General features: G+C 40.6%; 3 protein-coding genes across 6 annotated transcripts in view; all 3 read right to left on the reverse strand.

The window, feature by feature from the left end:
* Positions 1-404: 404 nt before the first annotated feature.
* Positions 405-4,765, reverse strand: cdkn1bb (cyclin dependent kinase inhibitor 1Bb). The gene is made up of 3 exons (XM_028035746.1): positions 3,756-4,765; positions 3,458-3,587; positions 405-1,931 (listed from the first exon to the last, which is right to left on the reverse strand). Exons 1-2 carry the CDS (start codon positions 4,222-4,224, stop codon positions 3,472-3,474), a joined length of 585 nt encoding a protein of 194 aa, XP_027891547.1. The 5' UTR covers positions 4,225-4,765; the 3' UTR covers positions 405-1,931; positions 3,458-3,471.
* Positions 4,766-5,291: 526 nt separating this feature from the next.
* On the reverse strand, positions 5,292-13,131 carry yars2 (tyrosyl-tRNA synthetase 2, mitochondrial). The gene is made up of 5 exons (XM_028035656.1): positions 11,780-13,131; positions 8,847-9,014; positions 8,603-8,758; positions 7,107-7,277; positions 5,292-6,229 (listed from the first exon to the last, which is right to left on the reverse strand). The coding sequence occupies exons 1-5, from the start codon at positions 12,565-12,567 to the stop codon at positions 6,070-6,072; spliced, it is 1,443 nt and encodes a 480-aa protein (XP_027891457.1). The 5' UTR covers positions 12,568-13,131; the 3' UTR covers positions 5,292-6,069.
* A 116-nt stretch (positions 13,132-13,247) lies between these two features.
* Positions 13,248-22,515, reverse strand: part of pparab (peroxisome proliferator-activated receptor alpha b) — a 75,871-nt gene continuing 66,603 nt past the window's right edge. For 2 of the 4 annotated variants that reach the window (XM_028035685.1, XM_028035693.1), the window contains exons 3-5: positions 21,491-21,690; positions 18,905-19,358; positions 13,248-18,704 (exon numbers count right to left, since the gene is read on the reverse strand). In XM_028035685.1, coding sequence (XP_027891486.1) covers positions 18,460-18,704; positions 18,905-19,358; positions 21,491-21,690 — 899 coding nt within the window. In that variant the 3' untranslated portion in view covers positions 13,248-18,459. The remainder of the gene's footprint in view (positions 18,705-18,904; positions 19,359-21,490; positions 21,691-22,515) is intronic. The other 2 variants (XM_028035668.1, XM_028035676.1) reach the window with 1 other exon arrangement.

The raw sequence follows: 22,515 nt of genomic DNA on the forward strand, positions 1-22,515 counted from the left end.
AGAAAAGGACGTAAAGAAGGACTATAAACAACTACGCACAGTTAAGAACGTAATAAAAAATAAAATGTTTCCTGTCTATATTTTTCAGGCCAGATAAGTAATGTTTTCTAAACATAAATTCTTATTTTTTTAAGTAACTACTCCATGTGTAAGTTGCTGAACACTATTGGCTGCTCTCAGTGGTCTGCTTCTCTAAACTGCTCTCTCATTGGATGAACTGAGCGTCAATCATTCAGCCTCGACCCGCTGATTTTTCACCCAGCTGCTTAAAGAAAACAGCCCAAATGTTGTCTGAATGGTAAAAATGTTTTATGAAAATGTACATATAACTTTAATTCCTTTTTCCAACATAGAGAAGCTTTTTACACTCTGTAAAAAGTCAAAAAAAAAAAAAAAAGTCCAACTTTAGTTTTCTCTTTTATTGATTGCAACATCTTTTTATCCACACATTACAAAAATGCACAACAAATAACAGGCTCAGTCTGCAACCTTATAAGGGAAGAAAAAAAAAAAAATCTACCAAGTAAAATATGCTTTAACAAAATAAAAACAATTATAGTAACGTAAATGCCACTTTGGATAACCGTAATCAAGAACCCTTTTTTTTTTTAAAACTCTACATTAAAAAAAAAAAAATTCTTGACATAAATAAGTTAGTATAATTTCTCAGTGTTTTTTGTTTTGATTTTTTTTTTTTTTTTACAAAATATGTACAGATGTACATTGCAAAAAATAAAAAAATAAAAAAAAAATAAAAAATGTCTACACAATTACACAGGCGTGGCGACTGCATTTGTGGGACGAGCCGTTAATTCGTCAAATACAGGAGAAGCTTTGAGATCCTCACAGTTGCATCCTCAGCAGGTTTAAAATATCGGGGCAGGAGGGAGGCGGGGATTGGGAGAGAAGAAAAAAAATAAAATAAAGCGTCCAAGTTATCACAAAGAAATACAATGTGAAGTCATCTACATAAAAGCAACCATGTATTTGGTATTGTAGGAGATATAACCGCTTTCTAAAGTAAAAGCCCTTCCATCTGCGAAGCAGTAAGGCACATCAGGGTAGAGTCAACAAGTTTGCATGTCCTTCAGAAAATATCTCAGCTTGTCCAACGCACCTGAGGAGTGCAGAACTACAACAGGGAGGGGAAGGGTCCAAACAACTGTAAAAATCAAAAAATAAATACAATCTCCTCACTGATTTGTTTTTTTTTTTTAAAGTTTCCTCCTCTTAAAAGAGCTAAAGATTGTGGCCAAAAAGAAAAAAAAACAAAATTAAAAATTAATTGCGCTACATTTGTACCATTCTTCAATGTCAGGTTAGGAAAAATGACGGAGTGAAGTCACGCTGCAAAGAAACCGTAAGAAGCCATGATTTGGGTTTTTTTTTTTTTTTTTTTTAAAGTGTAGCAATTAGGGACCGTGTCAACTTCGCACGAGCAGAACGGCATTTCCAGAAAAACAAAGCAAAAAAAAAAAAAAAAAAAAGTCAAACTACACTGCAATTCTTCAAGTCAAATCAAATTTCACACTTTTAGCATAAAGGATTTGTTTTAAAAAATAATAATGTTTATTATGTGCTACATATGAAGAGCAATATATATTTATTTATTAATTTATATACACAGGTAGTAAAAAAAAATAAAAAATAAAGGAAAGAAAAAATAAGGAGCAAAAAAGGAAATGCAACCTAATTGCACACTGCTACATCGACTGCTGTTAGAGGCAGTAACATTTAACTGAGTGCCAAAAAACTTTAGTGTTTCTATTCAGTGCTTCAACAGCGTCCTCCCCAGTCTTCAGGAGAGCTGATATGTTTCTGATGCTGCGTAGATCCTCGTCCAAAAGGAGAAAGAAAAAAACAAAACAGAAAAAAGCCAACACTGAGGTCTCCCACGTTTAGGGAAAAACAAGGGGGAGGGGGCATCTTCTCTGTGGGGCGAGAACAAGGGAGAGAGAGAGAGAGAGAGAGAGAGAGAGAGAGAGAGAGAGAGAGAGAGAGAGAGAGAGGAAAAACATGCAAGTTAATACAACAGAACATTGTGTAACATTTTCTGTAACAACAAACAAAAAGAAAAAGAAGTCGAGTTTTTCCCCGAGGATGCGTTTCCTGATGTGAAAAAACTGTTTAGAGCCTCGAAGTGAAATAAAAATTATTATTATTTTTTGGTAAACATCATAAAGTATGTATTTTTTTTTTTTTTTCGTTTCTGTAGTTTTTATTTCTAGAAGCTACTTTTACATTTTAAGTCATATTTTGTGAGCCTCTCCATCAAGTGTTGTGTTTTTTTTTTTTTAGCTCATACAATTACGATGTAGGTTAAGCTTCCGATTTTAAAAATATATAGAAGAAAAAAAAAGTAAAGTCAGAAATTAATCTAAAAGAAATAATATATACACAAAATGTTAAGATAGCATTAAAAATTACACCTGGTGGAAGTCCTAAATTTCTTACCGCATTTATAAAAGATTACAAATTTCTTATTTAAAAGGAAAATAAAAAGGAGGGGCTGCACAGTGGCGCAGTTGGTAGCACTGTTGCCTTGCAGCAAGAAGGTCCTGGGTTCGATTCCCGGCCCGGGGTCTTTCTGCATGGAGTTTGCATGTTCTCCCTGTGCATGCGTGGGTTCTCTCCGGGTTCTCCAGCTTCCTCCCACAGTAAAAACATGACTGTCAGGTTAATTGGTTTCTCTAAACTCTCTCTAGGTGTGTGTGTCTCGTCTGTCTCTGTGTTGATGGATAATTTAAAAGAAATTCAAAAAATATTTTACCTGCTCTAGTTTCATTATTTTTTTGTTCTCTTCTTCAACGTGGTAAAAAATTTTTTTAAACCAGACCCTCTTCACTGAGACCCACTTGATTTTTGATTTCAGACCTGCGCTCTCTTCTCCCCCTGCAGGGATAGATGAGCGTGTGTGTGTGTGTGTGTGTGTGTGTGTGTGTGTGTGAGTGTTGTAACAGGCGTGTGCGTGTGTGTTTTTGCAGCTCTCGGCGAGACCAGCCCCTTTCCGTCCCTGCTCTGCTGTGAGGGCAGTGGCTGCTGACGTGTTACTACTACACTGTTGTTCAGCACTTGTTTACAGTTAAGTAGGAAACGAGCAGCACCGAAACACCTGCAGTTAAAGGGCTAAAAATAATGTCCAGCTCGGTTTTGTTTTCCTTTTTCTTGTTTTCACTCGCAACGTTTGTCTGTCTGGTGTTAATGGGGCAGATCGTTTATCGATAAAACTCTATGAGTCGGCGAAACGTTCCGTTTGGTTGTCCAAAAAATAAAAATAAAAATAAAAATTATTAATTGCAATTGAAATTTATAAAGTAAAAACAGTGTATTTTTTGCCACGGATAGAAAGGTGTTTTTGTTTTTTGGTTTGGTTTTTAAACCACGTTTACCTAATGTTCGTTTCTCTGATATCGTGTGTGATGAAAAAGGGGGGCAAAATATAATTTTATTTTCTTACCGTTTTTCTAGTCCTCACGTTTGCCTCCTGGGACTGGACTTTCTGGGTGTGTGTTCAACAGAGTGGCTCAGCGCTGGACAACTAACTTCATCTGGGCTGCTGCGTGACCTCTTACTCTGCGCCGTGGTGTCTGCGAAAAATATATATATTTTCTTAAATTATTATTTTTTTCATTTGACTACTTTCCACATTTATGCATTTATGAAAGTAATATGCCAACACCGTGAGCCGCAGGACTATCTGTTACACAGCAGCGAACTCGGGCTGAAAACAGGTTTAAAAAGAAGAAAAGTAGTACCGTGACACGGTCTCTTCCTCAGCCCGGTGCACTGCTCCGTACACTCAGTCAGTACGTCCGACATGCTCGAATCGCAGCTATGATTCCCGTTTAGATCCACATTGTTATTCCCAGAGCAGACGCCTTTCTCCCTCCGCGGGGGCCGCGCGTAGAAATCCGGGACCTGAGCGGGGTCCACTAGTTCCCATGTGAACCTGGCGTTAGGCAGCGGCTTGTCACTGGCAAAGTCGAAGCCCCACTTGGCGGACGCAGCCTCCTGCAGCTCCCGCATATGTCCCTTAAAATCCCTCTTCAACTCTTCGTGGTCCACCGAGCCGAAGAGGCTTCGGCAGGCTGGCGGCTTCGGGTGTTCCGTAACCCGGGGCTCCGTCCGTTCCAACGTCGGGCTTCCGTTTGAAAGTCGAACGTCAGACATTTTACCCCCTAAAACAGCTGAATCTTCGAGCAGCCAGGAGCGTCCGGTTTTCATAAGAAAAAAAAAAAAAAACACGTCGCCGGAGAGTGAGAGAGAAGAAGAAGAAAAAAAGATATAGAAAAAACAACAACAACAACGGGTATCTCCTCGTCACGGGGGAAAAGATCCGAAACAGGCGTGAAACGGCTTATGCCATGCGCATGTCGAGCTGGAGGCGCAAACGGCTTCTGCGGTGTTCTGACGCCGAAGATAGTCCCCGCGAATCATCAAAACAAGCTGCAGAGGAACCGAAGGAGCTCTTGTCAATTCCGTCCCGGACTGAGTGAAACTGCAGAGTAACCTCAGTACCCAATATGGCGATTCAGAGGCGTTGTGGGGACTGAGAGAAGGCTGGGCTCGGATGGAGGAGGGCCGGAGCATGTGATTGACACACAGGGCTATTTAAATCCCAGCGAGGCCGTTCATTCGCTGAACGCAGAGGCCACGCCCATTTCTTTCTATTTTTTTTGGTTGTTTTTTTAAAGCGCCAGCATCTTTAGGTAATCTGGGCCAACTTTGTAAATAAGCTTACATTTCGACACAATTTCAATCTTGATGAGCCGGGAGGTATTAATTAAAATATATTTAATTGTAAGACAGTTAACTAGTGTGTGTATGTTTTATGAACATTCTGTTTAGATTTGATCTGTAAAGATGCATTTTCAAATAGTTTTATTTCACAGTAAGCTGTTTTAAGTTATTGCTACGAAAACACTAAATAAATTACAAAGGAGATTGAGTATTACATACACTGCAAAATTAAATTTAATGTTACAACAACAGTGAAATGGCTGCTTTGAGTTTTGACAGCTGACTGAACTTTGGTAATTGCTAAAACTTGAAAGGTTTCCAGCTTGAGACAGAAAGCTGTGTAGTGGTCACTTGGTTCTGGTTTTGATGTTATTTGAATGACCTTTTCAGCTCCCCTTACTGATTAACTATAAGCCTGTAGCTGTTAGTTTCAAATTTGTTCCCCAAAAAAAAAATACATACGTATTCCATGATTATGGTACAGTTAATAGATCTAGGTTGCATTTTATATATGATAAACACTAAACATGATGCATAGAAAACCACATAAATTTGATAGTATCCTTGTTCTTTAATTTTGTGTGTATTCTTGCCTTTTTTTTTTGTTCTTTGCCAGTAACACACTTTGAAAGCACTTGATAAATGTATTATTAAATATTGGTGAATGTAAAATTGAAATTATAACCTGCAAAAACAAATACCAAAAACAGAGATGTAAAAAAAAAGAACGATCACATTTGCAGAAAAGCAAGAATTTCTTCTTAAACAACAATATTGGACAGGAAAAAAAAAAACAAGCTTATATAAACAGTATTTAAGTAAAACTTGTTTTTGAACTCATGAGATTGTTGTCTCCCAATGTGTGTAAGTTGTGCTACACTCTACAGAAGTAAAAAGAAGAAAAAAAAAATTAAACTGCAACAAAACAAATGCACCATAATTAAACAATTTTTAAAAACAATAATTTGCATAAAATAGGACCGTAAGCTTTTTGGGAGAAATGATGCAATTTAGTTTAGCGGTGAGCAGCTGTTTACTTGAAAGCTTACAGGAGGATAAATGGCCCATTAGGTTCTCTGTGGACGGCCACACAGGCAATGTCGCCCCCTAGTGTTCACTGCCCCAAAAGTCTGCTGCAGAGGTAAGTCAACAGAAAAAGATCTCTTTACCAAATGTTGTTTTAATAGCAAATCTTTAGATAAACAGCACATCTACATATACATGTATATATAACACTAAATGACCAGCCATTTATCGGTCCGTCAACATCTCCCACAGACTCTTCTCAAGTTTTTCCTCCTACCTTCCCTGTAAGTCAATGGGGCAGCCTCAGAGGCTGAGCCACTTGACGATGTGAAAGTTTTTCTTGCCCACTCTGAGCAGGGTGAGTCCATTAGACAGTATGTGGATGTTGGGGATGAGGACCTGCTCTGGTTTGTCTTCCCTTTTGTGGTTGATCCATACGGCTCCTTCTGAAATCATCCGATACCTGAACGCAAGCGATCACACGGTAAGATTCAGGTAACTACTTAAACTTGTATGCCTGATAAGCTACAACAGTCTGATCATTCAGTATATTCAGGTAGTCAGCGGACCTCATTCTTTGGGTTCATGATGTTGCTGGACCTACTAGACCCGATCAACTCCAGCAACTCTGGATCACTGCATTGCCCCTAAAGGCTGGTACAGTAGACACCAGCTCTCTTGGAAAGTGAAACTTTCTTCCCACTTAGCTTCACTGATTAAAAGTTTTCTTATGGCTAGACAGCAGTTCAGTTAAAATTCCTTGAGTGCTCTTACTTTCCCCATTAAACACGTCCCTGAGTCCTACTGTTCTTCCCATTATTTTCACCAAACATTTAGGTGATTGTCAGACACAATTGTTCAGGATTTTTTTTACCCCCCCAACCACATCTCTTCCTCGAAGACGATGGTTTCCCACTTTCCTTCCGGTGTTTATTTAGTCAAGCACTTTTTGACCAAAACTTTCAAGAAAATGCCATCAGCTCTGGCGTTTCCTCTACTTCACGCACGCCAGTGACCCTTCTAGTCTAAAACAGACCAACATCTTTTCCACAACGACTTGGTTAGTTAAGAAATTCTGGGTAAATACAACCAAAGCAAACCTGGGTGTGTGTAGCGCCAGTGGGAGAAATAACTCCTGATCTTTTACAAACGACAAAACTGAGATCCTACGACTAAAATCTGACGCCCATCCCAGTTGTGCTTCGTGAAGAAGAAAGTTGCACCCATTTTCTTCTTCAGAGCTTTCCCTTCAGTGGACCAGCTTCCCTAACTGCTGATAAAAAGCAACCCCACAAACAACAGCAGAGCTCTATTACAGTAGATGCCCATGAGGAACCTACCCCTTAGGCCCATCAGGGATGGCGCTGGCCTTACGGCAGACGTCTAGCACCGTGGTCCCCGGCTCCAAAAGCATTTCTTGGAAAGGAGCCTCCCTGAAGAGTTCCTGAAGCTCCTCGTCACTCATTTGCGCCAGCGCCTGAATGCTGCTGTGATACAACGCATTGGTACATCTGCAGGGACAAACAATACAGCGTTTAGACAGCTCCTCCAGGATTTTGCAAATCGTTTTGTGATTTACAGTTGTCAAAATCCCGTATTCTGTGGGGCTACTTTAGAAATATTTCCTCATTAAACCTCATCCAAAATCTACATAAAAGAAGAAAAATACATATACATTTATTGACCACGGACTATAACTTGACATCAGGCAAAGGTTGAGGCAGCAATGCAGCACAAGGAGAAGTTCAGCTAGACTTTTTCCTTGTCCGTCATTTTGGCCAACGAGATGAAAAGAAATTCCATTATAATTATTTTTACCAGTAAAATTTTTTTTATGTCAACATGTTCAGTTGCATTTAAATTTAATTTGGTTTAATTAATATTCATCAAGCTGAACAGAGAATCCACATTATGCCATCACACATCGGAAAAACTTCTTCCCAATCTGCGGGGACCTGAAGTGCTCGAGAGTAATCAGGGTTTTGATAATGATCCAAAAGATGAAACAAGTACTTAAGCCAAAGTTTTGAAATAAAAAAAAAAATTCAATTGGAGTCTTTTGACTGATTTAGTAACCAGTACTTGTTGACAATGTCTGGGCGTGGCGTGCGGTGGTGGCGGCGTAGTGGTTAGCGCGACCCACGTTTGGAGGCCTGGAGTCCTCAACGCGGCCGTCGCGGGTTCGATTCCCGGACCAGGCGATATTTGCCACATGGCCTCCCCCCTCTCCTGTCAGCCTACTTTCATATAAGGGACACTAGAGCCCACAAAAGACCCACTGGATGGGAGAAAAGGAAAAGAAAATGTCTGGGCGTCCGCAGCGAGCGGTCGGGTGTGTGAACTGTCATAATGACGGTTGGCCTTCAAATTTTTCCGTCACCGTTTAAAAATATGGATGATTAAGACGTTTTGAAGAGCAAATTTGTTTACAGAGACTTCAAAATCCATTTTATTTATGGTTTCAGGTTGTGTGTGTTGTTTTTTTTTAGTTTTGGGGTATTTAAAATGTCTTCCAGTCCCATTGTGGAGAGTTCTGTGCAAACCTAAAAGTTTGTAAGTCTTTGAGACTTGCATTATTATGCCATTATCAATACACTGTTCAAAAATTGTGTCAAAACAACATTACTGTTTATTACAATAATTATGACCAAACAAAATACGTTATTGCGACAGGTCCAGTCAAAGATGGAAAATGTTCCTATAACACGACCTGTGAGAAATGCTGTCACCTGCAGGTGGGAGTTAGAGGTCACCTAAACTGAATTTTTTTTGACCGTCTTTGGGGAAAATTTGGTGCAGCGCTTAAAAAGAAAAACCTCCGCGGACCAACTCTGACCTCTTGGCGCTCTCGAGGCCCTCCTTTCCGTGCACCAGTTTGGTCACCTCTGCAGCCAGTCGTTTGTGGGCGAGACGTTTGCTCGGATCCTCCCTCTGCTGCTCCATCAGCGTCTCCACCTCCACCAGGGGCAAAAAGGTAAACAGCTTCAAGTATCTGCAAAACGCCCGCACAATACACGTCAGCTTCCTTGTCGCTGCGATTCAGGGCTCAACAGAACCGGTGAGCGTTCTTCTCTGCGTACCGCTCCACGCTGGCATCTGGCTGTCGGAGGAAGAACTGGTAGAGCTGGAAGGGGGACGTCTTGTCTCTGTTGAGCCACACTGCGTTGCCGGCGGTTTTCCCCAGCTTGTCACCGGTGGTGCTGGTCACCAGCGGGATGGTCAGGCCATACACCTCCTCACCCTTTACTCTTAAAAAATAAATTATTTGAATGGTTACATGGGAGAATATGGTAAAACTTAATTGCAGAGCTGGTCATTACAAGAGATTGGGTCAAGCAGAAACATGGGGAGACGATTATTTCACTCTCCGCACAGTTAAAAATGATGTGGCGAAAGTGGTATCATAATATTTTAGAGTCAGATAACGTAAAAAAAAATAAAAATAATAATTCAAGTGTGAGGAAAAATTGACATATGAGATTTTCATTGCCTTTCTGTTTGGGATAAGTCATTTTTAACAAACACCTTCACACCTCAAACAAAATCATGCCTACTAAGACAGGAAGCAGTGGTACATATGGATGACGACGTAGCAGCTGGAAACATCTCATGGTAATGAAAGAGCGGATTGTTTTGACTAAAATAAAAAAAGGTTGTGGCCACTTGTTGGCAAAAGAGAGAGAAAAATGTACAGTCAGCACATCTGCTACAAAATTCAACAGCGCAGGAAACATCAATGATGTGTAGGCCTGTCGCGATAAACGATAAATCGTACGATAAATTAAAACTATCGATGTCATTTTAATTATCGGCATTATCGTCTCTTCCAGCCTTTTTCTCTTCCTGTTGATGACACTGAATGAAAAAAAGGCTCAACTCCGGTGCTCTCCACTGACCCTCCCTTCCTCATTTCCTCAGTGTAAAGCCCAGCGCACACAACACGATCTTACAGCTGTCGGCCGATTGTCGGCCCATTTTCAAAACCTGACAGATCAAACATTAGCCGACAGAAATCCTGGGTTTAACGGTTCGATCGGGTTCGTTCCTGCCGTGTGGTGTCCAACAATGGGCACAAAATAATGGCTACACGTCCAGTGAACTAATTTTAAAACCAGGTATTAATCAATGCTTTACTACAATCTACCTGCAATGCATGTAGCTAGTGTCAGCGTAAAGTCCTGACTGAATGAAAATCATTAGAACCTATTTACGTCACGTTAACGAAGAACAGCTGAAAAGTTACCGGGTTTATCATCTGCGGTAGCAATTTCGCTCCAACTCCTCCTCTTGTCATTTCTATAATCTTTGCATGTTGAATAAACATTAATGTTGTTTCCACGTCGGCTGGACTTCGGGTTGCGCCGTTTCAGCTGTTTGGGATTCCCCTCCGTAATTTCACCTCAGAAAGCTTGGAGGAGAATCCGCGCTTTCTGATTGGCTACCTGTCACATTCAACAGGCTGCGTTAAGCTCCCAGTCGGGGAAAAACCCTGATTTGGATCAGAGCGGCAACGACGATCTACCGTAACACACCACACAATCTTAGAAAGATCAACGTTTTAAGATTGTTGTAAGGGGAAAAATAGGAGCAAAAAATCATGTAGTGTGAACTATTGCATCAGGAAGTCGATGTGCCCATCTTCTCTATTTAAATCTAATTATTACTGAAGGGCAACATAGTATACAGACTTCATAATCTGCACTCTTTTGGTTGAAAGCAGTATTTATTTCCACTTTTACTTTATGTTGTTTAGTTTTTTTTTTCAAGTGCGTTTTTTGTTAATGGAGACTGAGAATCCATTTTATTTTCGTTTTTGGTTGTTTTGTTTATTTTGTTTATCAGTTCCAGTGTTAAGTGTTCTTTTGAAAATAAAGTGTATCTATCTTTGGCAGGAAATCGCATGCATTATTACGTCATTTCCATTAAATCAGTGTAAAAAGGTCTTCAAACAATATTATCGTTTATCGCAATAATTTTTGAGACAATTAATCGCTCAGCAAAATTTGCTATCGTGACAGGCCTAACGATGTGGAAGTAAACGGGTGAAAAAGAAAATCAAACAGGTCCTGAACAATGAAACAATTACGATCTTGTTTGGAAGCCAACAAACAGCCCAAACTTTAAGAATGAGGTTGGCTCAAGCTATAGATAGCTTGGTCAGGGAATAAACACTGAAGTGGACTACGGTTGTTGTTTGTGAGCATAAAGTTTATCAACCAGAAATAATTTTTAAAAAAAGCTTTCTTTTACAGTGATTTTTACTATTGCTCTCTGTCAGTACAAAATATCCACCGACGTCCATCGATTTCTCTCCAAACTGTCCTCGGTACATTCAGCTACAATTATTAGCTTCAGGTATGACTCCCCTTCCATCCACGTCATCAGCTTACAACATTTTAGGACTAAACTCTTTTGTGTACCTGTTGGTAGAATTACAGCCCTGAATGCTTAAGTGTACTTTTAAAAAAATGCTAAAGCATCTCATGATTAAAATGTAGAACTTTTTTAAAATGTGAGACTGGAACAACTGCTGAATAGGTAATTAGTCTACTTAGGCCATACAACGTGTTGTAGCTTGCCTGTGTAGATCAATGTAAAAATGCTGGTCAGAACTGGAGCACAAATGGAGAGATCCGTTTGAATGGTGCCAGAGGTTTGGGAAATCTACATGGGATGAATTACAGGCAGGTAAAACTGGTTTTGGATGTGAAAAGCTTTAAACTGATATAGAATTTAGAAATTTACTTCTCAGGAGGAAAAAAAATATAGCCATATAGTCTGTGTTAGAATGGCCCAGTCAAGGTCAAGGGCTGAATCCAATTGAGAACTTGTAGCTGGCCCCTAATTAGGTGATAATGAGCTGTGCCTCATTAAAGTTAGTTTCCACTTGTGAAACCTGCAACTAATTCTTTGGAGATCTTTGGATATCAAAAACACACAGCTAGGCATATTCGGTCATTTCTTATTCCGATTTCCAAATTCAGCCTGGAACAAAGCTGGAAGGGAGATTTACTTGTGAATGTACTCATGTCCGGACATCAAATTGCCCAGCTGGTCGGTGCCTCCGAGCTGAATCCTGCAGCCGTATATTTGGTGGAGGTGGTAGAAGTCATAAGCTTGGAACACCTGGTAGGTGAACTCTGTCAGGCTCATACCGTCTGCGCTCCTCAGCCGGGACTGCACGCTGTGGCGGCTGAGCATGGTCCCCATCCGGAAGTGCCTGCCGGTCTCGGACAGAAAGTCCACCACCCCCCGGCTCTTATACCAGCTCCGGTTGTTCAGCACGTTCACCGTGCCCAGCGGCCACGAGCGGTCGTGGAAAAGCGCCTCGTGGTTGATGAAAATCCTCTGAATGCTCTCCCGGATGCCGCGGGTGTTCTCCTCCACCACATCCGCGGACAGCCGCTCGCGCTCGCTCGTTTTCCCGCTCGGGTCCCCGATTTGCGCCGTGGCCCCTCCGAGCAGCGCGACGACGTTGTGCCCGGCGCTCCGGAAGTGCAGCAGGCCGATAATGGCGAGCAGGTTGCCCACATGGAGGCTGTCGGCCGTGGGGTCGAAGCCGCAGTATACAGTCTGAGGAGCGGACTGGAGCAGCCGGGGAAGCTGGTCCTGTGCCGCGTTTTCTGGGAAAGAATCCTTCAGAACACCGCGCTTGTGCAGCGAGAGGAGCAGTCCGCCGGGCGCAGCGGCGGAGCGGTGAAATTTAGACCCGGGTGTGAGGAAGAGACGCGCTCGTCTCAGGAGGCTACAGGACGCGTGTCGCGAAACACAACAGCAGAACCCGAGCATGGACACCGCCATGTTGGACAATGTGACGAGGAGGAGGAAGAGCGTCAGATAATTTGATAAATGTAGACTGCCCCCTGCTGGAGTGGTTCTGAATCAGAGTAACCGCGGACATGGCAGTGGCTGCTTATTTACTCGACCAAGGGTCAAGGTCATAATACTCGTCTGTCGTCATTTTGTGGGTCAGACTGGGAACTGCTGAATTAAAGAGGAAGTTCTGGATTTATGAAGTGGGATTCTATTAATAGATTCTCATTCAAATGTAAATTTTTTATTAGTATCAGTGTACTTTCATAGAAATGAGGATCAAGCATTTTTGTCTTTTTGTGGAAAATATTTAAGCTTTCATCTTCAAAGTTAACTTTTTGCATTTCCAAATGTTTTAAGCTCATGTCTTCCTCATAACACAAGGGTATTTATCTCTCTTCTGATTCTACTTTGTAGAATCTACTTCTGATTTATTTATTACAGATAAGAACTATACAAATCTACACACATATCTTTACCATATGCAAGCTACACTGGAGCCCAGCTTGGCCCCAGAGTTTCAGTCTAAGAAACTATTTGTCAGAGAAACCATTACTCTAAATTAACTGTAAAAGCTCAAATTTGGTGTTCAAAAGAAGAAGAAAGTAAAAAAAATAATATATTCAAACAGACTCAAGTTGTTCTTTCAGATGTCAACAAACAAGGTAGAGGATTTCAAAATCATTTTATTTATTTTTTTTAAATTCATTCAATGTCAATTTGCTTTTTTGCAAAGGACTAACTATGCATGACTAAATATTCAGTACATTCAAACATTTACAGTATTATTATCCAAGCCACAAAGCACACGGACAATGCATCCAAAGATGCTTTCTGTCTCTGAAGTAGACTAGAGCTGCAAAAATAAAGAAATAAACAAGTTGAAGGTCACAAAAAACCCTAATTCCTATGACTGCTGGCCCTGGAAAATAATAATCTGTATATACTGGAAAAGAAAAGAAAATATTAAAATTTTTCTGTATTGTTGCTTCTGTTCATGTGCTCTAGAGCAGAGCAGAACAGACTTACTGTATTAGATTGAATAAGAAAAACAGGGACGGAGAAATAGTACCTTTCTATATCCTGAGCTAGTGCAAAAAGGAAGACTAAGAATCCCTGATACAAGTTAAAAAGTCCCTTGTCAATTCTACATCAAACAAAATGCCCCCAAGAGTAAACCAACTTCACCTCTTGGGCCTTTTTGTAGTGTTTCATTCATTTTCAGTTTCGCTTTTAAAAACCCTTTTGAGCAAATCCTTCATTTTCATTGACTGACGATCAATTTCTGTTGAAAAAATCCGATCACACGACGCACCGTTCTATAGGTTTCCATTAGATCACATGAACAGGTCAGTGGTTTACAATTTTTCAATCACGCGAGTCTTCGACGTTGGCATGTAGACGTCCACACACACACACACACACACACACACACACACACACACACACACACACACACACACACATCAAGGCACATATTGTTGGTAGTTGATCGCCAAGCATGAGCTGCAAGGTGAAAAACTGAGCTGCGTTGGGAGAATTCTTTGCAATCCGAGACAAGATATACAGTTGAAGCCAGATATGTACATACTCTGAAAGAAATTTTTTTTTTCCCCTGTTTGACATTAAATCAGTTTTTTTCTGTTGTAAATCAGTTAAGATTACAAACATTATTTCCATTTGCTTAACTCTAGAATCACGAGTAAGATCTTTTTATTTGAGAAAAGTATTTGTTTCTTGAAATCCAAACTGTTTTCTTTGCCTTTATGCCACTGGGAGAAGACCAAGATGAGATTGTTTTTTGCTTTATAAGATTCTGATAAGTAATTCACAATATTTAAGTAAAGCCCTATCTGTGGATATATTTTAAGACAACACCTCAAACGCACTTCTTCCTTGTGTGACATCATTCTATGATTAAAAAAGAAAAAAAAAAAAAACAGGAAAAAGATTGTGATTGCCAACATATCTTGTAAATCCTTGGGTAGAATCTCCAGATGTACTATCTGCTTAAATAATTATATGAAGGCATAAACAACATCCAGCCGATATAGTCAAGGTAGGAGACGCATTTCCTAGAGACGAACGTGTTTTGGTATGAAAGATGCTAGCTGAAGCTGGTACGATTAAACAAGTCGATTGTGGGCTGAAAGGCCCCTCGGAGACGAAGAAACCATTACTTAAAATGCCAGATAATAGTTTGCAGATGAACTCAGGGATAAATACCTGCGGGTGACATGTTGATCTGTTGAAGCAAACATTGAAATGTTTGACCATAATGATCATTGCTACGTTTGGAGGCAAAAGTGGGATGAGAACACCATCCCAACTGTGAAGCACGGCGTTGGCAGTATTAGTTTGTGTGACTGTTTTGCTTCAGGAGGGACTGGGGCGCTTAACAGAAAAGATGACATAGTGAGAAAATAAAAACAATATGTGGAGATGCTGAAGTAAATATGGACAATGACAATCTCAGCATACCCACAAAATAAATGTGAAAAGTTACTTTTATTACGGTGGCCATCATAAAGCACTGATCTCGCTCCTACAGAAAGTTTGTGGGTAAATATGAAAATTCATACAGTTTTAAAGGCGACCGTCAAATACTAAAATGTATGCAAATGTCAGAATTTTAATAATTATTCTGGTATTTAGCAAGCAGAAATAATTTTGAGTAATCTTAACTGGCCTAAAACAGAAAAGTTTAGTTTGGTGAAATTAGTTTGAGGGATGTCAAAACAACGAGGCAAAAAGAAAAAAAAAATTAATTAACTGAAGGTTTATGGAAATATCTGGTTTCAACTCTGAGTGAGTAAGTTAGAGGCAGCTTGGAGGTTGGTAATCTATCCGTGGCAGAGCCCATGTTTGATTTAGTACAACATAGCAGCAAGTCTGGAGAGAAAAGTCAGACAGAAACGAGCTTGGAAAGCAATCTGTTCTAAATTTACATAACTGCATCATCTATACTCTGATAGCATTTGACGTGATGGCTAATTATGAGTGCATTTAGACTCTGATAGCAAACAGAGATTTAATCTGTCAAAAACAAACAAAACCAAAAAATTAAAAGACAAACCATTTTGCAGTTGAGGCTGCTAAGGAGCATTTGATATTGATAAAAAAAAATCTCTGTGCATATATTATCTCTATTTGTATTCTGATGTGCGACCTGAGAAAGCAGTATCAAAAGACACGCTATTTCAACGTATGATCAATACTATATCGTAGCTAAACATTAACAAGATATCTCCTTATCATTAAACTATAGTCAGAGACGACGGAGTCGAGCTTTTATCAATCACAAAACGTTATAAGCCGGAACAGTCCGAAGCCGCCTTCGGTTCAGGTCAAAAGGATTCGGTTCAGTTGCGAAATGACAAACAGCTGGAAGCAACAGTTTTGATGGTTTAAACCAAAGGAATGTCCCCAGCAGGGTTCAGATTTGTGGATATTCCGATCGCTATTTACACTTTCGACCCGTGCCACTTCTGAATAAAACGTCATCAGATATAGTCGTACGTACACGTGCTTAAGTATAAAAATATGATCTAATTCAAGTGAAAACAGAAACATTAAAGCAACACGAACACGCAGTGCACATTTTTTAAACGTAAAAGTCTTTAGCAAAATTAGGGATGTGCACAGTCCATTGCCATAATGTGACTTCAAGACTTAGCTTTTAGTAGGGGTAAATGGTAATGCAATTAGATATGTACAAACACAATGCGATGTCATTAGGGCATGAAAAAAAGATTTTAAAAAAACCCTCCCAAAAAACAATGACTATTCTGCAATAGTCAGAAAAAAGGTTCCACAAGATGAATCCAATTTATGTTACTTTTAAAGCACCAAAATAATTATAAGAGTAGTAGAGCTGCACATATGTTGAAAAGAGCTGTAAAATAGTCAAATAATTTGAGTTAAACCTTTGTGCATAATTGCTTTCCATACACCATGCATTTGAAGATTTCTTATACGACTGAAGAGAACCTGCTCTGATTGTTGGAGGTCTCCTAGTCAAAGCTGTTAGTCCAAATTCACTTTAAAGAAATAAAATGTCTACAAAACATCTTTTTGTCCTAGAAAACGTTGATGTAAAATCTTGTTGGAACTGCTTTATCCGACAGAAGCTACACAGAGATTAAAACTACTTACACAAATTTGAATTGTGACGAGCTGGAGGTAACTTTGCCTGTCCTCTTTAGTAAAATTACATCTCAGCAGTCAAAAGACACGCAATCCTCACCAAAAATTACGTTTTCTTTTTTAATCAAGGTACACTAAATAATTTCATGGTTATTTATAGGGGTGTTTTGTTTTTCTTGGGCGGATATTAAACAGATGATCATATGCTTCTCATATTATTCCGCATGTATGTTTTTATGTTACAAAATCCAAGTTGATATTTCCCTTCCTTCTGGTGTCTAAGCTAGCATGTTCTTCACATACAAATGGCTGGATGACAGCAAAATGCGAGAGTTGCCTTTTTATAAGCATGCATTGAGACATTGGGTTACAACTGGGACTGGATGATTTGTGGCTAAACCGCCGCCGATCGGGCTCCGGTCTTTTTCCGAACAGTAAACTCATACGGTAGCGCAACCAGGACAAGCCAACACTCTTTAAGCTAAGGTGAGTTAGCTAAAGGCTAAGTTTGAAATTAAGCGAAAGGAAACAACGTTTAGGAAATCTCAGAGTTGAGGTAAGGATCTACACTATGTAGGGAGTACGCAGAAAGATCGCTGTTTACACTTAATGCTAATCATGCTAATGGCTAAAACAAAGTTAAAATCAAGTTAAAATGTTAACTCTGTCATCATTTTGTCCTTCTTTGAGAATAATAGTAAAACTGATGTGATGGCATCTCTTCTATGAACATAAAAATCTATAAACAGTTGACAAAAAAAAAAAAAAAAAAAAATCGGTATTGGCAGGTTTTCAAAAATATGAAATAGCTTACAAACCGCTGAAAAACTGCTGATAAACTGATTGGGTGCATGTATAAAGACTACATTAAGCAAAAATGTGAAAACACAGAAAACAGGGGGAGGGAGGTGCTATGGCTGAGGCAATGTGACACAAAGTAAAAGAAAACATAAATCTCTATATTTAGGCGTGCTGCTGTTAAGATTCTAGTGCGGCTCAAGTTGGAGTCGGACCATAAACCACGAGCGTTCAGCGCGGGACGGAGTGTCAAACGTGCGTTTTTGTTAGGAAAACGGCTCAGACATTTGTGAACAAATCACAGAAAGTTTGTGCTTCCTCTGTGCAACAAGATGCATTTTCAAGTCAAAGCCCGGTAATCACAATTCAGCTTGCGATTGCGTTCGTACGTTTGGCGACTCCTGGGATGTGTCCGGTTGTATGAAGAAGAACATGGAAGGCTTTGAAGCAGCAGGATTGTTTTAAACCCAAATAGCTTCTTCAGTCGCTGCCAGGTCGAGGTGGTTTAATTGATGCTGACATTATATGGCTCTTTAACTTCAGTATAAAAACCTCTTTTCGAAACGCACAACTGCAATCATTAAGTTCCGTCTTCCCTCCTTTTCAGGGCTCACCGTAGGTTAAAAGCCGAGTTTGGTCAGAAATGCTACACAGATTTCTACAAAGTGGCTTTGATCAGACGGTGTTTCACATCTGATCCAGTTCTTTTTTTTTTCTGTCTTAGAAGGTTCCAAGCAAAGGAGTGGTGAGAAGCCAGACCAACCGAAGGAACCGTCCGCCAGAGAAGGGTTCCTTCAAGCTGACCGGAAGCCACAAGCGAATTCCGCCGCGTCGGAGACGACACGGCTCAAAGTGGTTGAACCCTAGCTTAACGGAGAGCTCCGTGTCTTCTCTGAACGGTTTTGTTTCTGTTCGTCGGCCGGTTGCTGCAGTCCCTCAGTACATATCTCTATAGATCTCCTGTAGGAGCGGGTGCAGGGACGTGTCCTCCGTCTTTTTGATCTCCTGCACCAGCTGCGCGTGCTCCGTGACCAGCTGCCGGAGGTCGGCCAGTTTCTGCAGCAGTTTGGGGAACAGGAAGGTGTCGTCGGGGTGGTTGGCCAGCAGGTGGAGCTGGAGGACGTGGACGATGCTCTCCTGCATCACCTCTATGTGCGACACGTTCACCAGGCCCGGTCGGTCTGAGGGCAGAGGGAGTCAGAGGAGACGTCATGATTGTCTCTTTCAATTAAAAATAAAATCCAGGGTTCAATTTCTCAGAAAATAATGTGATACGGATGAGTGAAAAGGAATGAATCACTGTGTGTGTGGTGAATCTGTGTAACGTACGGTCATAAGGCGCAGAACAAACCCAACTGTTCAAATTTCCCTTTAGCCTTACCTCCACAGCAGATGATGGCCGCGACAAACAGCGCCATGTCGCTGTCGTCCAGCTCCAGCGCGTTGAACTTCATGGCAAACTGGAACTTGGGCTCCATCATGTCGCTGAACGGCCGCCGCAGGCTCTTGAGAAACTCCCGGGTGATGAACCCCGAGCCGTACGCCACGAGGAGGCCGTCTTTGTTCATGCTGGAGGCGAGCATGGCGAAGAGCGCTTCGTACACGCCGTACTTCAGGAGCGTCACCTGGTCGTTCAGGTCCAGGCTCGAGAAGCCCGGCACGGACTTCGCGAACTCGGTGAGCTCCGTGACGGTTTCCACCGACGTGCACTGGCAGCAGTGGAAAATCCGAACCTCGGCCTCTCTGTCCTTGAGGGCCCCCGCCGAGCCGACCATCTTGGCCACCAGCGTTTGCTCCGCCAGCTGCAGCGTCTCCATGTCGTGAATCACAAACGGCTGCAAAGGGAGAGCCGAAAGTTCACTCGGTTATTATCGTTTAATCGTGATTAATCGGTTGTTGAAATTTAGTAATCGATTAATAATTAACTGGAGTATATAATCTCTAAAAATGGCCATTTGCTGACAGAACAACACTGTTAGAGCAGTAATTAATCCAAAACTGTACAAAAATATATACATTTTCCATTTAAGATGAAAAACCTTTGTCTATAAAAATGTTCTACCCAGAACATTATCATTTTCCCCCTAATCCAAAATTCTGTATTCTTTTGCTATCCATTGATTAATCAAAAAAAAAAAAAAAAAAAGATTAGTAAGCAGTATTTTTAGCTGCCAATGCATCCATTGCTACAAATGACCTAGCATGCACTAAATGAATGTTGTTACTGCATTTTAGGCAATATATATATATTTTTTAAATCAAATAATTGAATTGTTTGCATATTTGGATCTGTTGTTGTATGTAAAAAAAAAAGTGGCTAAACGAAAAACCTGCAGAATGTGGCACTTCTTTTATCTGATTAATCGATTAATCGTCAGAATAAGCAATAGAATGCAGTCCTAATGACAATACGTTCAAACTGAAATGCGGCCGTCTTTACAGTGCGTATGGTTCAGAGCTAACAGGTAGCTGACGAACATGGAAAATGCTGACTCGGCACAAACACTGGACTGTTTATACATAATTTCTAGTAAGGCAAAAGTCAGAACCCTCAGTCCTTATTGATACGTTGAAAATTACTGTCCTGGGCTCATTTATGTGGACGATCGTCTAAATCCCCTCACAACAAACAGAAGAGCTTTGAAGGCAGAACTAAACATCAACTTGAAAAGTAAAATTGTAGCCAGTTGTTAAAAAAAAAAAAATGATGTAAAGAGGGAGAGGGACCGTCTTTACATCCCTCCTCTAGTGGAAGCAGAGAGGAAAAGCCAAGCGCTGATGCGGGGCTACACCTGCTGCTGAAGAACTCGGGGTGATGAAGGCTGATTTAACAGAAGGCCAAAGGAGACAAGGGGAAAGTATGCACACATCTCCATCCCCCAATTACTGCCTCGCACCTACAGTCTTTATGCAGGCAGAGAGGGAAGACGGAGAAAATGCAACAAAGTTCCAGCAGACCTGAAATGAAATGGCCACAGCTGAGTAGAAAGACATTTACAACTTTGGCCTGTGCCGCTATTTACAGAAATGATGTTCCAGGACGTAATGGGCGTTCTTTGGTTCTATTTAAGCTTCGCAGCTGTTTGCGTAGCATACCAGCATTTTATGCTAGTTCAAAACAACGCGCGCCTATGAAACGAGGGGAAAATTTCAGGGGCTCACCAGACATTTTGATCCCCAAAGGCTCCGAGTAACATCTACTGTATGTTTGAACACGGATGGAGACTCGCCCTGTCCTTCCCGACCCATTTTACGCCCACAAACATCCATCTGAGGAGTTTTCAACCAGCTCTGGGCTTTGGCTTCTAGCCTGAATTCAACCACTTTTTCCCCACTTCAATGAACAAAGAAGAAAAAAAAAAGGGAACGTTTGTAGAGACCACCCAGAGAGAAAGTCCGTTTTGTCATTTCTTGTGGTATAAAAGATACTTTACAAACTCAAATTTAAGACATTTTAAGACCTCGTTAAGACTAATGCGAATTAAATTTAAGACACGTATCCACGTGAAAGTGAACAAACTTTGTCTAGCTAACTGGTGATAAATTTCCATTTACCCATGATAGGCAAAAATGCTAGCTAGCTAGCTAGGAAGGCTATGTTAGCAGTCATACGCAATGAAGGTGTCTGTGAGTGACTCAAACGTTTGCCGGACAGAAAAGTCCAGAGAGAAAAAGAAGAAAAAAAACATACCATATATGAAATTAAGACAACATTTAAGACTTGTGATTAACATATGTAAGGCCAACTTACTTTTTAAAAATAACTTTAAGGCCTTAATTTAAGATACGTTAAATTGAAGGCATTTTATGGATGCGTGGACACCTTGTATCACACCCAGACGATTCTTTGATTGCAGATTTCTACAGTTGTCCGAAATCATTTCTTTAGGGAGAAACTACCGTAATCGATGTTTCCTGTGCAGTCAACGCCTTTCACTCACCAACCCACCACTTTAAATTAACGTACAGGGTTGCTGGTCTTTCCGGTGAGTATGGTCCGAGCCTTGGCCTTGTTCATGCTGAAGTTCTTCAGGTAGGCCTCGTATATCTGCCTGGCCAGCGTCTTCTGGTCAGCGAGCTGGGGGTTCACCACCTCCCTCTCCCCCGTCACCATCTCCGCCTTGAGCTTCAGCTTCTCCGACTGGGGCATCCTGCCAAATCGAATGGCTGCGGAGAGTGGATTTAGAGACAGACGGAGGTTATTTTACTGTTTTTAGCCTCAAAACGCATTTTAAAAAAACCAGTAGATGGTCTAAAGATGTTTGAATCTGATGACAGTAAGAACGTAGTAACAGAGACTTTGAATCATGAATGCTAAATAATCAGACAAAATTAAAAGCGGTCTGTTTTGTTTCAGTGTCGCTTTTCTGCACATTGACGCTCTGCATGAGTTCAGGTGTGAAACTGCTTTATTTGTTTGGTACGTGTTCGTAGTGAACCGACATACCGGGTGTTTTCGGTATAAATACGTGTTACTGCTACATCCCAACTGATGATTGTCTGAAACTTGAAATTGAAGCAGTCATATAGTGTAAAAGACAGCTGTACCGGATACTGACCAAACACATGTAAACTTCTGAATTTGAGGGACGAATTCAGAAGAGATAATTGTCTAAAAAATGATCTCGCTCAGTTTTCTGGCATTTAGCGAGTAGAAATAATTTTGGAAATTCAAACTAATCCAAAACAAAGAAAATTTTGGTCCGATTTCACTTCAGACGGTGAGAAAAAAAATGTGCTTGTGTCGTTTTATTCAGTGAACATAAATATCTGGTTTCAACCGTTTAAAAATGCCGTTTTAGCAACAGGTTTTTAAAGTGTTTCTAAACACTGAGCAGATTTTTTTTTTTATCTTTCCATTTTATATTTTAGTTATTTATGTTTTTTGATGTGCTCCAAGTCTTCGAGGTTAGAACGCTTCCTTTCAGTCATCGTAATCTTTAGGAGCCTCCTTAAAAAATTGCTTCCAGGCAGAAGATTATAGAAAATTAA

This window comes from Xiphophorus couchianus, chromosome 2 (assembly GCF_001444195.1).
Source record: "Xiphophorus couchianus chromosome 2, X_couchianus-1.0, whole genome shotgun sequence".
NCBI lineage: Eukaryota > Metazoa > Chordata > Actinopteri > Cyprinodontiformes > Poeciliidae > Xiphophorus > Xiphophorus couchianus.